At 44.7% G+C, this 16711-nt stretch overlaps 1 protein-coding gene across 1 annotated transcript; it reads left to right on the forward strand.

Annotated features, from left to right (window-relative positions):
- Positions 1-7558: 7558 nt before the first annotated feature.
- FAM183A (family with sequence similarity 183 member A) lies at positions 7559-16047 on the forward strand. The gene is made up of 4 exons (XM_025389193.1): positions 7559-7714; positions 10439-10498; positions 12513-12616; positions 15862-16047. The coding sequence occupies exons 1-4, from the start codon at positions 7582-7584 to the stop codon at positions 15967-15969; spliced, it is 405 nt and encodes a 134-aa protein (XP_025244978.1). The 5' UTR covers positions 7559-7581; the 3' UTR covers positions 15970-16047.
- The last annotated feature ends 664 nt before the right edge of the window (positions 16048-16711 follow it).

Genomic DNA, 16711 nt, shown 5'->3' on the forward strand with positions numbered 1-16711 from the left:
GGCGAAACCCCGTCTCTACTAAAAAAAACACAAAAAATTAGCCGGGCGAGGTGGCGGCGCCTGTGGTCCCAGCTACTCGGGAGGCTGAGGCAGGAGAATAGCAGGAACCCGGGAGGCGGAGCTTGCAGTGAGCTGAGATCTGGCCACTGCACTCCAGCCTGGGCGACAGAGCGAGACTCCGTCTCAAAAAAAAAAAAAGAAAAAAAAAAAGTCATTGAAATTATAAAATCATAGACTCTGAAGTATGTAAGGAGGGAAGTAAAGACAGCATGGGAATTAGAGTTACTAGATATAGAAAAAGAAAGGATGGTGGGCTGGAGACCAAGTGAACTGGGAGGAATAGAGTGATTACACTGTAAGGACAGGAAGTCATGGTCAGAGAACAGGATATCTGAATATGTGGTTTCAGAAGTGCGACAATTCTTCAGTAATGAGAAGGACCAGATATGTCCATAAGTGGCTGAAGTAGAAGGCAAGTGGTGAATTTTGGTGAAGATTTGCAAACCATGCATCTGACAGGGGATTATATCCAAAATATACAAGGAAATCAAACAACTCAATAGCAACAAAACAAACACCAAATAATTTAATTTAAAAGTGGGCAAAAGACCAAAATAGACATTTCTCAAAAGAACACATATATATGGCCAACAGGTATATGAAAAAAATGCTCAGCGTCACTAATCATCAGGGAAATGCGAATCAAAACTACAGTTTGATATCACATCACCCTAAATAGAATGAGTACTATCAAAAAGGCAAAAATGACAAATGCTCGTGTGGATATGGAGAAAACAGAACCCTTACACACTGTTCTGGTGGGAGTGTAAACTATTACAACCATTATGAAAGACAGTATAGAGTTTCCACAAATAAATTAAAAGTAGAAGTATCATGTAATTCAGAAATCCCACTACTGGGTATTGATCCAAAAAAAATGAATATGTCAAAGGGAAATCTGCACTCCCATGTTTCCTGAAGCATTATTCACAATAAGCAAGCTATGAAATTATCCTAAATGTCCATCAATGCATGACTGAATAAAGAAAAGGTAGTACATATGCACAATAGAATAAAATTTAGTCATAAAAAAGCATGACACCTTGTTATTTGCAGCAATGTAGATGAACCTATAGGACATTATGTTAAGTGAACCTAGAGGACATTATATTAAGTGAAAAAGCCAGGCACAGAAAGACAAATACCACATGATCTCACTCATTTGTGGGCTCTAAAAAAAGTCAATCTCATAAAAGTACAGAACAGAACAGTGTTTGCTAGAGGAGAAATGGGGAGAGATTGGTGAAACAGTACAAAATTACAGATAGGAGAAATAAGTTCTGGTGTTCTATTTCATATTAGAGGGACTATTGTTATTTCAAGACATATAAAAGAGTCTTTTCGATATTTGCGCCAAGAAGAAATAAGTGAGGTGATGTATTTGTTACATACACTGATTTGATCATTACACAATGTACACAAGTATCAAAACATCACACCATAAATATGTGCAATTCTCATGTGTCAAAAATCAAACTTTTACAAAATACAGAATGTGTTATAAGTAAAACACACACACACACACACACACACACCCAGTGGTCAGAGAATTGAATCAGGCCATCTAAATGGATACTGAAGTCACTCAGTGTGATGAACTCAAGAATAAGACTTTGAGACAACTGTAACAATGTTAATAGGAAAAGAGAGAAACAGAGTGTCCAGGAGATGTTAGGGGATGATGCAGGGAAATGGTGATGTATAGCACAAACTTTAAGAAGCAAGAGGTTTTCTTTTTTTTTTTTTTTTTTAAACATCCCTCCACTGGGAGTCCAGACCCACTGCCCATCTCCCCAGCACCTGCTGCTCTGTGTTCCCCCACAGGCCCCTCAGGTCACTCAGCATCCTCAGTGTTGGGCGGGTCACTGCTTGGCTCAGCAGGGACACGGGGAAGGGTCCTGAGCTTTATGACCCTTGGGCACTGTAGTGGGGAAGCAGCCATGGGCTGGGGCACTATTGCTGGTTTTCAGTGTTCATGCTGAATTTATTAAAGTTTAACAACATACCTTATACCAGCAATTCAAGTCTATTTATATGTAAATATGCATATTATATTTATTAATCATATATAGTTGCATAGTTTATATAAATATCAATACAACTGACATCTAAAATATTATATATTTAATATATAAAGTCTATATTACAAATACATGTAACACATACACATAATATTGTGTGTATTTCTTTTTTTAACTTTTAGGCTCTGGAGTGCATGTGCAGGTTTATACAGGTAAACTGCATATCACGGGAGTTTAGTGTACTGATGATTTGCCACCCAGCTAATAAGTATAGTACAACATAGGTAGCTTTTCAATCCTCTCTCTCCTCTCACGACCCTCAAGTACACATGTAGGAGCAAGAGATTTATAGTAGGAAGAGAGGAATAATGGTTTGAAAGGAATCAAAAGGAGCAAAGAGAACCTATATGCCACATTCCCACCCTGAAGTACTCAGAGTTTCAGAGAGTAAGTAGTCTCTACCTGAAATACACAGGACGCAATGTCCTCAAGGGAAATCCAAGCTACATTTAAAGCTGGGAGAAGCAAGGAACTGTCCATACAGAAGCAGTCTAAGGAAATAGGGAAGTTTGCTAATCGTGCAGCTGAACCCATAGAGTACCACTGAAAGTAAGGGAGGAAAAGGGTGTTGGGTCAAGAAAAAACAATCAGAATATTATAGTGATAAAAATACCAGAGAGAATAGGTGAGCAAATGGACATGATTTGGATGGTGATCAAAGAAAGGAGGAATGGTTAGCAGAAGAATGGATTGCTTCGTCAGACTAAAGAAAGGGGGAGGGTGCACTCGCCTTAATTATCTGACATGGAGACAGGCATCTCAGGTAGTGAGCAATGAAGTCCAAATCTAGTCGTTAGGCACTCAGGAGTGGGAAGTCATCCTACCAGTTTCAGCCCTATGTTTATGGTTCCAGTTAAGAGTAAGTCATCAAACCAAGGGAACACAGGAACCAAGATGGTACGCTCCAAAAAGTTCAGTTCTGCTCTGAAGCGCCCCCTACAGGATCCTGTTCAGAGACGCAGGAGGAGGCAAAGCTGCTGGTCTGCGCTTTGCACCATTCTGTGCTCCCTCATTCCTGCCCCCTTCTTTTGGCCCGAGTTCTAGTCCCATATGCTTTGTCACCCCTTTGCCACCTATGGGACTTCCTTCTCTGGTCTTCACCATCCTCATGGTAAAATGGACACGACATCTCTAATCACACATATCCATCCAGTGATGTAAATGCGGTGAAAAGGGCTTTGAACAGTGTTGTCAGGGAAGGATACTGGGGCACTGATGTCTTCCCATTTTCCCAATTCCTGCTTCAGCACTGCTCTCCTAGGCTCCAGCCCTCTAAATCTATCCTAGCCCTTTGGTCAGTCTTTGCCTACTGAGGGCAAAACTACGTAGTATCCCAAGAACAAGGATTATTACTACAGCCCCATTTCTTCTCTTTGCCATTTCCCATGGCAACTCTTAAACCTAGAAACTAGCACCATTTCCCTGATTGGTGGGACCTGCTCACTAGACCAAAAGAGATGTGTATGTACATTTCATAATGGGCATTCAGTTATGGGATGATGTGAGGGCTGTGTGCGAGATAAATCTTGGAGTAGGTCTGCCCACATCCCAATGACTCATTTGGATTCATTTGGACAAGTAACGAGAGCTCCCATTTGAAAGAATGACAAGCAAGCTACCTCAAATTTCTCTTTCTCAACCCACGATTTCACCTTTTCTATTCCTTAATGCTCTCATTATCCAGCCCTCCTTTCTGCCATTTTTCCTCAGTGTTCAAGCCTGCACCCTAGTCTCCTGTGCCATCCCACATTTTCAGGGTTCTGCCCTATTTGAATAACGGGGTTCTGCCCTATTTGAATATCTGAATAACCCCTCTCTGAATAACGTCAGCCCTGCCCGCTACCCTACTGTAAGGATCTGCCCAGCTCTTCCTCTGTTGGTTTTAAACCATGCATCTGCTGTTGCCGTGTTCATCAGGGTCCCAATTTCCATTACTCCCCTGCCTTTCCCTCTGCTCCTCCTCCTAGCCCTTGTTTCTAATCCATTGTACTCTAGCTCCCACTCCCTATCAAGCCACCCCCAACCAGCCACGACAATTCACAGCTCTCATCCTGGAGAGATGGTTTCCCTCCTGCTGGGGCAGTTCTGGGGCAGTTCAGAATGGCCAGGACTGTGGATTCCCAGCAGCTTGGCCTGGTGGACACACGGAATGCAAGACAACAGCAAACCCACCTTCAGCCTTGGTAAGTGACAGGACCCCTTTTCCATGACCAGATCCTGGTTACCTTGCTACTATCTCTATTTTGTCTCCATTCCCATCTGGGCAATCCTCTTCAGATGCCAGAGATTTCCTTTTTTTCAACAGTTCCCTCCTTTCCTCTCATGCCTGGTCAGCCAGCCTGCGTGAGGCTCTCTACGTTTGAGACTGGCTTCTCCATGGAACTTGGTCTGTAGTCACAGAGCAAATTGCGGGGCCAGTGACAGAGAATGAAGAGGAGAGTGAGGAGTGGAACACATCTAATGTGTTCTCTGGAGGGTAAGTCCTGTTGATCTGCCCTGCATTCAAGTGAGTGCAACCCCTGAGGATCACACAGGGCACAAGGTCCCTGCTATAGATAGATGGAGACTCAGGTTTGTTTCTGTTTCCTTTGGTCTGGTTCCTCCCAGACTCCATTTTCTTCATCCTAGGATTCCAGGACCATCCCAAGGACTTTCTGCCCTTGAGAAATGTCTCCTGCAAAAAGGGGAGGGTCCCTCCATTGTGCTCTCATCAAAGCTCTGAGGGTTGAGCCTCTTGCTCAGTCAGCACTTCTACTTCAGAATGGGAAAGGTAGCAGTCTAGAAGGCAAGAATGTGTCCAGATCCTGAGCAGATGATAGCATCAGATGAACACATGACATTAAGAAGTGCTCTCCTCAGGCCGGGCGCGGTGGTTCAAGCCTGTAATCCCAGCACTTTGGGAGGCCGAGACAGGTGGATCACGAGGTCAGGAGATCGAGACCATCCTGACTAACACGGTGAAGCCCTGTCTCTACTAAAAAATACAAAAACTAGCCAGGCGAGGTGGCGGGCACCTGTAGTCCCAGCTACTCGGGAGGCCGAGGCAGGAGAATGGCGTAAACTCGGGAGGCGGAGCTTGCAGTGAGCTGAGATCTGGCCACCGCACTCCATCCAGCCTGGGCGACAGAGCAAGACTCCGTCTCAAAAAAAAAAAAAGTGCTTTCCTCAAACTGAGGTCTGGATTCAATATAATCTCAATAAAAATCCCAAAAGGTATTTTTAGGGAACTTGACAAGCTTGTTATAATTTATGTGGACATACAAAGGGCCAAGAAGAGGCAAGACTCTCTTGAGAAGACATCCTTCCCTACCAGATGTTAGAATTTGTTAAACAAATTATGATAATTAAGATAGTGCAAATAGACAAATAGACCAATGGCACAGAATAGAGTCCAGAAACGGACTTGCACATATGGGGACACTTTCTTTATGGCTGCAGTAGCACAGCAGACCAGTGAGGAAGGACTGTCTCTTCCATAAGTTGGTGGTGGGTCAACTGGATGCTTGTTTGGAAAGAAAAAATTAAGCTGGATTCCTACCTCACACTGCACTCGAAAACCAATTTCAGGTGGAATACAGATCTCACCGAGAAAGGGTAAAACAACAAATCCTCTTAAATATTAATAGCTCTGCCCACAAATGGCCATGGAGCTCTTGAGATGTACTATGAAGTATAAAATCTGCACTGGATTTTAAGCATTAGTAGGACAAAATAATGTAAAATATCTCAATAATTTTTATATTCAAACATTGAATCATTGACAAATTGGATATACTGAGTTAAATATCACATTATTAAAATTAGTTTTATCTAATTCTTGCCCTCTTAATGCAGATACTAGAATATTTTAAATTACATGAGTGGCTCAGCTCATACTTTCACTGAACAGCACTGCTCTGAAAAGTAAAATAAAAATAACCTCAGGTCATCAAATTAGAAAAAGATGTCTTAAATGAAAATCAAGAAGCAATAATCATAAAGGAAAACACTAATATATTTGACTACGTCTAACTTTTGGTGTCCAAAAGACACCATTAAGAGACTAAAATGGCAAGCCACACAGAGGGAAAGTAAATTTGCAGCATGTACAGCCCTCAAAATAATACATTAAGAACTCCAACAAATTGATAAAGATAAATGATCCAATTAAAAATTGTGTTCGACACTGTGTCCTAGACTAAACCCATTCTGCAAATCACATTGTGTTCTGAGTGAATGAATGAATGGATGAATGAATGAAGTACTGAGTGGGGAAGAGCACAGTCTTCAGTCAGTATTTAGGTGCTTACTAAAACTAGGGGTGGCTTCTTTCTTTATGCTAGACCTACTTTTGATTCTTTTTTTAAAAAAATCTTTTTAGACAGAGTCTCTGTCACCCAGGCTGGAATGCAATGGCGTGGTCCCAGCTCACTGCAACCTCCACCTCCCAGGTTCAAGCGATTCTCCTGCCTCAGCCTCTCGAGTAGCTGGGATTACAGGCATGCGCCATCACGCCTGGCTAATTTTGTATTTTTAGTCGAGATAGGGTTTCACCATGTTGGTCAGGCTGGTCTCGAACTCCTGACCTCAGGTGCTCCACCTGCCTCGGCCTCCCAAAGTGCTGGGATTACAGGCGTGAGCCACTGTGCCCGGTGATTCTTTTAAAATAAACTACATTATTTAAGGTAGCTGGCAGACTCAAATTCATAGAAACAAAAAGTGAAATGACAGGGGCTGGAGAGAAGGGAAAACGGAAACGTTGTTTAATGGGTGTGAAAAAGTTCTGGAGATTGGTTTCACATAGTTTGAATATACTTAATACTACTGTACTGTAATACTTAAAAATGGCTAAGATGGTAAAATTATATTATGTGCATTTTAAACACAAACATTAAAAATAAACTATAAAGTCAGCAAGTTCCTTAATTAGGAAAAGTTTACTCTGTCAATATTATCACATTGGTAATCTTGGCCACACTGGCCACAACGTTTTCTCAGAGAAGAAACCTCCGATTTTTTTGTGAGGTTTTGATTCTGGGCATCTGCTTTAACGTGGAAGTGATTTCTGACTCCTTCCAAAAGCTTTTTTAGAAAATGATTGGCCAAGGTGAGGTCCAATCATCTGTCCCTTACCTCCTGGGTCTGCCCCCTTGCCAGGAAGCCCTTTCCTGGCGGTATCCAGGGGACCTTATAGTAACCAGCCCGGCCTGAGAAGCTGGGGCAGGTGAGTGCAGCGCCAGAAAAGGGCGGGGCGCGAAATAAGATCCCGACAGGCGGGCGCGGGGCGGGGCGATGCAGGCAGGGGAATGGGTTGGCCGAGTGAGACCCGCCCCGACCCGGCAGCACTACCAGAGCGCTGTTGCCTGGAGACCGCGGGACGCCGTTGTCTGGAGACAGCGGGGACGCGCTGCCTGGAAACTGTGGAAGGCCCAGGCAAGAGGGCACCGGGCAGCCGAAGGCCATGGCGGGACACCCAAGAGAGAAGGTGATTCCAGATGAGGTCCATCAGAACCAGATCTTGCGGGAACTGTACCACAAGGAGTTACGAACCCAGAAACTCTACACGCAGTATCACGTGAATCCCCTCAGCAAGAGTGAGAGGCACTGTGGGGCGGGGGAGGGGCGACAGCGGGAGGGCGTCGGGGAAGGAGCCCTCCGGGCTGCGGGATGGGAACGCGGTCCCAGCAAAAACGCTTTCCCCAGCATCCACCCCCTTTCCTAGATTTCAGGCACCATGACTTTGGAGAGGCCACATCGTATCAGATGTATTCGCTGTATTAAAGTTCATGCGCAACACGATTAAACCTTTTCATTGTAGAAGAAAAAAAAGGTTGTATAGCTTTTTATGATTTTATTTTTGAAATAATTATATTTTGCAGGCTGTTTGTGTTTAGTTTTTGTTTGTATTTTCGGTTTTTAACAAGTGAAAGGTTTTTCTTCAGGCTTCTTATATTGTCCTTCGGAAAGTTCCGGGGTGCCCCCTGATAAAACAGCCCTACCCTCCACTCTTGTCTCTGTGCACCCTCCTTGGGCAGTTTGATCTGTCCTGTCACACCAGTTTCCCCTGAATGCCACTGGGTCTCAAATGGAGCTTCAGATGCACACGCCCAACCACCTCCCAGCTCCCCTGCCTGGACCACCCACAGGCACCTCACACCCAGCAGGAGGAAAGCCAGGCTCATCCCCACCTTTCCCACTCTCTGCTGCTCCAGAATACCCTGTCTCTGCAAAAGGATCCCCGGATGATTCACTCTCATGATCAGGATCATTCACTCTCATCATCTAACGATCTCGTGATCATTAGAAGCCTCGGAGTCCTCCTCAAGGTCTCTCTCCCTCCCTCCACACACTTAAAAAAGGCACAAGTCCTGTTTATTAACATTCCTCTCCCCTCACCTACCTGTTCCTGCTTCAGTGAAAGACACTATCATGCATATGGGTTCCTCTCTGCCTCTGCTCAGGTACTTTCATGCTCTAAGTAGCACCTCAAACAGCCTCTGCCTGCATCCTCATTCCTGAAGCCTCTGCAGGGCCCTAGTCCTTACCGCCTGGATTGGTCTGATGGGCTCCCAATTCCTTATTCTCTTTCCCTCCAAGCTGGCCCCTCCGACCAAACGCCTACACCCTTGCTAGCTTAGTGCTATGCTAGGAGGACAATTAGATCACATCAATCCCACCTAACATCCTTCTCATAGCTTCTGAGGTAAAGCTAAAATCAATCCGGACATAAGGCGCATTGGAACTGGCTCTGGTTCCTGCCAGCTTCATCCCATACTCCTCTCCCCGACTTTACCCTGCTCCTTTAAGAAATGCTTTGGTGGCTACTCTGCACCAGCCATTGCTGATGAATCCCACACACACGCCTTTCCCCCTGCTGTTTCTAAATAAATGGATTTCCTAAATGCGTCATGTCATTTCCCACTTTACCTGCATAAACATTGTTGCTTCTTCCTGAATGCCTTTCCCAACTCTGTGCCTAATAAGTAAAGTACACTTTGTTGCCCGGCTCTGTAGAGAAAATGTACTGTCTTCACTTTCCTTCTAACTAACTTGGTTTTCTTCTGGAGCCCCCAACCGCTAGTTTCAGGAAAGCAAATTAGCGTGGAAAGCCGTTCAAACTGGGTCCTTTCCAACAATGGAAATAACCTCTTCAGGCAACCTTCATGCTTTCTAGGGAAAATGCTGTCTCCCAGCTCATGTCCCTCGAGCATGTGAGCCATTGGAATAAAGTGAGAAAATATTACAACTGGTATTGATTACTTTTATTTATAAAGATAGAAATTTTCATCGCTAATATACTGATAATAGTGCATAAAAACTATATAATTATACATATTTTAAGGGCGCATGTTCTAAAGTCCTTTTACTGACAGGAGTTTGAGACAAGCAGCTTGGAGACCACTGGTTTCTACTGGTGTCTGCTCATTTCCCACTACTCTCCATCTGGCTCACTCCACTGGAGCCACTCTGGCTTTCTTGACGTTTCTCAAACTCCCCAGGCTCACGCTCATACGCTTCCCACATACATAGCACATTCCCTCATTTCATTCAAAGCTCTGCTAATATGTATCTCCCTAGAGATACATCACTCACACCCCAGCCCCAATGCCAACTCTCCATCCACATAACCTGCTTTACTGTTCTCCATCACACTTACATTTATTTGCCCACATATATATATATATGTGTGTGTATATATATATATGTGTGTGTGTATATATATATATATATATATATATATATATATGTTTATTGCCTGTCACCACAAATAGAGTAAAAGCTCAGAGGGCACAAGAGCCAGCTCTGTCTTGTTTACAACCTGTTCTTCAGTGCACAGTAATTATGAGCTGAGTGGATGAATGTGGGTGCTGCTCCTCTGCTACCATGTGCCCTCCTGGGCATAGATCACTGCCTGGCAAACCTCTTTGGCCTTCCCCATAGGCCAGCACTGTCCAAGAGAATTTATCAGTGATGAAAATGTTCTCTGTCTTGGCTGTAGTCAACACTGTAGCCATTAACCACATGTGGCTATTGAGCACTTGAAGTGTGACTAACGTGACTAAGGAACTGAACATCGTATTTAATTTTAGTTATTCAAATTCAAGGAGCCACACGTGGCTGATGACCACCATTCTGGGCAGTACCACTCTAGACTGTCAGGTTCTTGAGGGCCTTATCCAATCGTGTATTATCCTAGCACCCAGGATAATGCCTGGCATGTACCAGTGCCAGATGGGTGCCCTGTTTAAGGTGGGTCTTAGAGAGGGCAGGGAATTCATGTCTGAACCTGTGATGCCACTTTTTTTCTTTTTTTCTAGTTCACACAATCACCAGGAAGCCCATGTCTTGGCATGATAACCTGGAGGAACCTGCAGATGGTAAGTCCTGCGGTTTGAAATGCCATTGAGATACAGCCCAGAGAGGCAGACCGGCTGGAGAGACCTCTCAGGGTACTGATACCCTGGAGCACGCATCAGAGTCCTCTGCTTTGATCCTGGAAATGGGACTCATGCTAACCAAGCTCAAAAAAGATGGCTACTCAGACAGTCTGTGGCAGATAGAATAAAAAATAATTTTTAAAAAAAATTAGTATAATTTTTAAAAGATGGACATATGCAACTATAACTGTCAAGCCAACTAGTGTTCCTACTGGCTTAACATTGCCTTCATTCATTCATCAGATACGTAAATGTTACAAGCACAAGTTCTGAAGCTGTACTCACTCAGTCCAAATCCTGGTTCTGCTACTCATTAACTGTAATATTGGGCAGGTTTTTCACCTCTCTTAGCCTATTTCTCAGGATTGATGTGAGGATTAGACAAAACAATGCCAGTGCATAGAATAGTAGCTGGTACATGGTCCTCAGGAAATATTAGTCCCATTGTTATTTTCATTATTAGGTCATCTCTATGCTGGCTCTGGGTTGGGGAGATCTCCTAGAATAATGAAGAAGAAGAGAAGTAGACTTGGAAATAAGTAGACAAGTAAAGAGGGACCATGACTGGTGTGAGAACAGCATAGGAAACAGGTGCCTCCATCAGGCAGTGGAGTTCTGGGAAGACCTCTTGGAGGAGGTGATCACAGAGTGAGGTGGAGAAGATTGTGGAAGGACATTCCAAGTTCTATGGAAAATTACAGAAAAAGAAACATGACTACAAGTAGTTTGGCATGGCCACAACATACAGGTGGAGAAAGGGCCCTATTTGGGAGTGAGGGAGGAGAGATATTTGGTGGAAAACTGCATCCCTCTTGGAAAGCTTTCCTTCTTCCCCTCTACCTTCTATGAGCAAACTTTGGTGAAGGACAGATGACCGTGGCTGGGATGGGAAGTAAGGGAGCAGAGGATCTCAGAGCTTTATGAAGGAGGTAGGCAAGTCAATAGACTAATAGAGAGGGCATCATCACAGGCAGTAAGGTGTTATCCGTAGTGTTCTCTCCCGACTAGGGCAAAGGGTGCAATCTGAGAACCTGTAGCAGTAAGGAATACAACAGGAAATGAGGGTCCTGAAAGTCAGGCAGGAGTTAGCTGCCCTCTCCCTTACATTAAGGATGCGCCAGCCCAGTGTCAGTCCCTTGAATCACCTTCCTTCATTTCATTCCCAGCCATCTTGCTGAGATAGACATTTTCCTCCCATTTCACAGATGAGTGAAGTGTGGCGCAGAGAAGTGATGCCACCCAACAAGCCGGTACTAGCACTGACTCCAAAGCCCAGGTTCATTCCATTGTCCGCCTGCCTCTCTCTGGCGGAGACTTGATAGGGCAGAAGAACTATGGAGCTGCAAATCCATCTGGTGTCGGCAGCCATACTTATTTCAGTACACAAAGATTTAACCTCACTTCTTACAAGCTTGCTCCTCACTCTCTGCTGTGCTACACTGGCCAAACTTGCTCATGCCTCGGGGCCTTTGCTCTTGCTGCCTGCAGTGTGCTCTTCCTCTGCCTCTTCCGGGGCTGGTTCCTGCTTGTCAACCAGAGAGGCCTTCTCTCGCTGCCCCCTCTACAGCAGCTGCCCTTGCCTGCACATGACCCTTCACCTATTCCTTTCTTCACAGCGCATATCCCCGTCTGCCACCATCACGTCATTTTGTAAACCTGCATACTGTGTCCTCTGCCCTGTCTAGACCATGAGCTCTAGGAAAGCAGGGACCACGCTGTCACTCAGCACTCTATGCCCAGCGCCCAGAACCATGCCTGGCATAGAGTTTGAGCTCACCACCATCTTTGTTGAAAAATGAGTGGAGAGACCAGACACCCTGGTCTCGAGGATGAGACAAACCTTCAAGGCCCAGATGCTCTGCCTGAAAGGAACAATGTGGACGCAGGAAAGGGCACAGGACCAATCTCTGGTCCCAAAGCCTGACTCCTTCGTAACTCATACCTCATCTCCCAGCCAGGTTTCTGAATCTCATTCACCATACTGCCCAGGGACCAAGGAAGAAGTACCCAGAGACACAGACTGAAAACCAGGAAGTTGGATGGGACTTAGAGCCCTTGGTAAGCGTGGCTCCTTCCTCAGGAAACACGAGGAAACACAGCGGCAATGTAGGTGGTGACTGTAGAATAGAGCAGGGGGCCAGACGTGCCTGGGCTTGAACCTGGCTACTTCTTACCAGCTGGGTAAGTTACTAAGCTCTCTTATGACTCAGTTTAATTGTTGTAAAATGGAGCTAATACAGCTAATACCTATCTCAAAAGCTTGTTATGAGGATGAAACTAGGTGATATTTGTGCAGTTCCTGGAACAGGGCCTGGCACATGGTAAACACTGTGTGTTTAAATAAACGTACTGACGACAGATACCTAAGTCAGCTCCATCAGCTATCAGCAAGGTGGTCTTGGGTGTGCCACTCAATATCTCTGAGTTCTGCTTCCTTATCCATAAAAAATGGACATGTGACTGGGCGTAGTGGCTTATGCCTGTAATCCCAGCACTTTGGGAAGCCAAGGCAGGCGGATCACCTGAGGTCAGGAGTTCGAGACCAGCCTGGCCAACATGGCGAAACCCCATCTCTACAAAAATTGGCTGGGCGTGGTGTCGCATGCTTGTAGTCTCATCTACTGGGGAGGCTGAAGCAGGCGAATCACTTGAACCCAGGAGGTGGAGGCTGCAGTGAGCCAAGATCATGCCACTGCACTCCAGCCTAGGTGACAGAGTGAGACTCTTTCTAAAAAAAAATATTAATTTTAAAAATATATAAATAAATAACATTTTTAAAAATTAAAAAATTTCAAAAATTAAAACAAAAATACATAGAAAATGGACATGTGAGTAAGGATCCTCTCCTTGTTTGATTGGAAAGGCACAATTAGCCACTTTGGCACACAATCACCCTAAGGAATACAGCGCTTCTGTTTTTAAGGGAGAAATGTGCAACATGGAATAGACAAGTCAAAGAAATTTCTGCCACACAAGTCTTTAAATCTGCTTATGTCTTTGATCATGCAGAAGGTTTTCATTTTTAAGTCATCAAATATACAACCAATTTTCATTATGGTTTCTGGGTTTTGTGCCTTGCTTAGGAAAACCTTCAACAACTACATTATCAAGCAACTATTCTGTATTTTTCCCTAACTTTTTTTTCTTCTTCTTCTCTGTCTTTTTTTTGTGTGTATATATATACACACACACATACACAAAATATGTACATATAGATGTACATACACACACGTATGTATACATATATACACACCTACAAGGAGGGACTTGGTACAAAAGGAGAGGTATGGTTAGCGAGCTGGAGAAGATAAACACTCAAAGAGGAAGAGGAGGTGGGGAGGTCTAACATCATGAATAAGAGAAAAGTGTTAAAATATGTATTCAGTGACAGTTATTGAATATAAATATGAATAATAGGCCAATATTCAATAACTGTTAAAAACCAGAAGGAATGGTACTGGAAGTGCTAGTGGAAAAAAAATAAATTTTAAATTTAAAAACCAGAAAGAAGACTTTTCAAGTGGGGAAACTACGGTGAAAGGCGTAGGCACCACTGTGGGGTTTTGCGGTGAGGGAGGGAGAGAGACTGGTCTCAACTCTGATTATAGCATGGGCAAGTGCGACTGTGTAGCCAAGGAATAAGGTGGGGGTCAGTGATGGAAAAATACTAGGAGGAAACATCAGGGTAGGGGTAGATTCTGGCTAACTTCCACCTAACAGGGTGCTTGCTGAAGGCAGGCTAGCAGGATCAGACATCCCCTGGAGAGTGGTGGAGGATGAGGAACCCAATCGGATATCAAGGGTGATCAGATATGAAAGGTGGGGGGGTTCTGGTTAAATCACCTTAGCAGGATTTTTGCTAGAATTGGACAATGCAGAGGAAATGGAAATCCCAACATCAGACCTGGTTGAAAAGTAGTTCAGGGAGCCTGAATAGAGTTTGGTCAAGGAAAAAATCTTTGCTAGGGAGAAGAAAGGTTGTGAAGGAAGGAGTGTTGGCATGAAGACAGAAATCAGCCAAGATAGATCATGAAACAACTTAGAAAGTAGTGCAACGCACAAGTAAATTAATTCACCACTCTTCATTTTTTTAAAGAGTAAAGACAGGCCAGGCGCAGTGGCTTACACCTGTAATCCCAGCACTTTGGGAGGTCGAGGCAGGCAGATCACAAGGTCAGGAGATCAAGACCATCCTGGCTAATACGGTGAAACCCCGTCTCTACTAAAAATACAAAAACTTAGCCAGGTGCAGTGGCGGGCGCCTGTAGTCCCAGCTACTGAGGAGGCTGAGGCAGGTGAATGACATGAACCCGGGAGGCGGAGCTTGCAGTGAGCTGAGATAGTGCCACTGCAGTCCTGCCTGGGATAAAGAGCAAGACTCTGTCTCAAAAAAAAAAAAAAAAGTAAAGACCTGGCTCACACAAGTACAAAGTGTGCATGTGGAGATGTTGCATCTTTGACCCTCCAGGACATCTCACGCAGGCTTACGATGACAGGAAGGACAAGTGTGGCCTGCCCTGCTCAGACCTTCGTAGGCTCTGCAGATCACAGATGGCATGTGTCTCCAGATCAGTGAACACTCTGGAGTTGCAAAGGGTCTGCAAATATTCCATGCTGTTCATCATCATAAACCTGGGGACAATGCCATCAGAGGCCACCGTTAGCATAGTAAGAAAGTGTACCTTAAAAACCATTAGATGCAGGTGCTGTGCAACCGGAAGAGGTAATTAAGTTGGAGTTTCAGAGTGAAGTAGTTGGAGCTTGATCAGCAGCAACTGGAAGCTCCCTGCCCCCTGGCAGGGCCTCACCTTGGATAGACAAGATACCTCCAACCTCAGTATTGGGACACTGGCAAAGCCAGACTCAAGGACCATCACTCAGCCTCTCATCTCCTGGTAATATTTTTTGGAAATACATTTTTAAAATTATTTGCACGGTGTAACTTCTATAAGATCGATGTGTCGGAGTGCTGACTATTACTCAGGTTCTATGTGACTCTTTCAACAAATTCATTCTTTCAGCAAATATGCATTGAATACCTAGTGTGCACTGGGTCTTGCTCTAGGTGCTGAGGATACTGTGGCCTCCAAGTCAGGCAGTGGGACAGGGAAGACCACAACTGTGCATAGGTTATTCTCCTCCGATCTCACAACCTTTTTGATGTGCATGTGGTCATCTCCATTCCACAATGCAGCCACAGGTCAGGAGGGTGAAGCCTGATATAAGCCAAGTCCATTGACTCCAAACCCAGGTCCTCCTGCATCCTCACAGACTTCTTCCTGATTCTGCATCCTCCTTTCTAGGTCAACCCAGAACGCCATGACCGCAGGCTGAATCACTTCAGGGTCTGCAGTGACATCACTCTGTACAAGGCTAAAACATGGGGCTTAGGAGATGATCGCCACAAGTAGCATCCCAGCAGAGGAGCCCATCTGTGGATCTAATGCCCTAAGTGTGCACGGCCCAGAGAAATAAAATATAACTTTAAAGTCAAGTCTCACTTTTCTCATTTCTGGCTGAGTCCACTGGTTGAAATCCTTGTGTGGTAAAGTAAAGTGAGAAATCAGATAAAGATGGTGGGCTAATTGCACACAATCATCTGCTCTGCCTTCCTAATACTAATAAAGGATCACAAAGGGATACAAAACCCACCACTGAGAGAATGGAAGGAAAATGTTACCAACAGAAAAAAACTGGAAGTGTGTTCAGGAGATAGAAAGCTGATGGAGGAGGATGGCAGGAACCACAAAATGCAAGCTGATGGAACGCCTCTGAGCACAGGCCTTCCAGAACTCTAGACAGAGGTTCAGGACTCTGAGACAGAGTGGGGTGTGAAGCAGAGGACTGAAATTGGATGTGGGTAGGGGTAATCCCACCCCCCCACACACCAGGAGCCAGGTGTATAACATCTCCCCCGCGCTGGAGGCTGGGGGGTTATTCTTGGGGGAAGAGGAGAAGCCCAGGGCTCAGGGATACTAAAACACAAGGCATGAGTCAGGCACGGAGCTGAAAACAATCTGTGAAAATCTACAAAAAGAAGGCTGAACCCCTAGCCCAGGTGCCCACCCACACATATACTACATTTTTACCCTAGGTTTGAAGATGGAGTGTTCCCCTCTGGAAAAATAATGAAACTTCTCTAGAGACCCCCAC

This window comes from Theropithecus gelada, chromosome 1, assembly GCF_003255815.1.
Source record: "Theropithecus gelada isolate Dixy chromosome 1, Tgel_1.0, whole genome shotgun sequence".
In the NCBI taxonomy this organism is placed as follows: Eukaryota; Metazoa; Chordata; class Mammalia; order Primates; family Cercopithecidae; genus Theropithecus; species Theropithecus gelada.

Excerpts from the sequence above, each read along its gene's own strand:
- FAM183A (XM_025389193.1), top strand. The coding sequence starts at position 7,582 with ATGGCGGGACACCCAAGAGAGAAGGTGATTCCAGATGAGGTCCATCAG. Across the intron at positions 10,499-12,512 it reads CCTGGAGGAACCTGCAGATG|CCAGGTTTCTGAATCTCATT; the intron begins GTAAGTCCTGCG and ends CTCATCTCCCAG. Across the intron at positions 12,617-15,861 it reads GATGGGACTTAGAGCCCTTG|GTCAACCCAGAACGCCATGA; the intron begins GTAAGCGTGGCT and ends CCTCCTTTCTAG.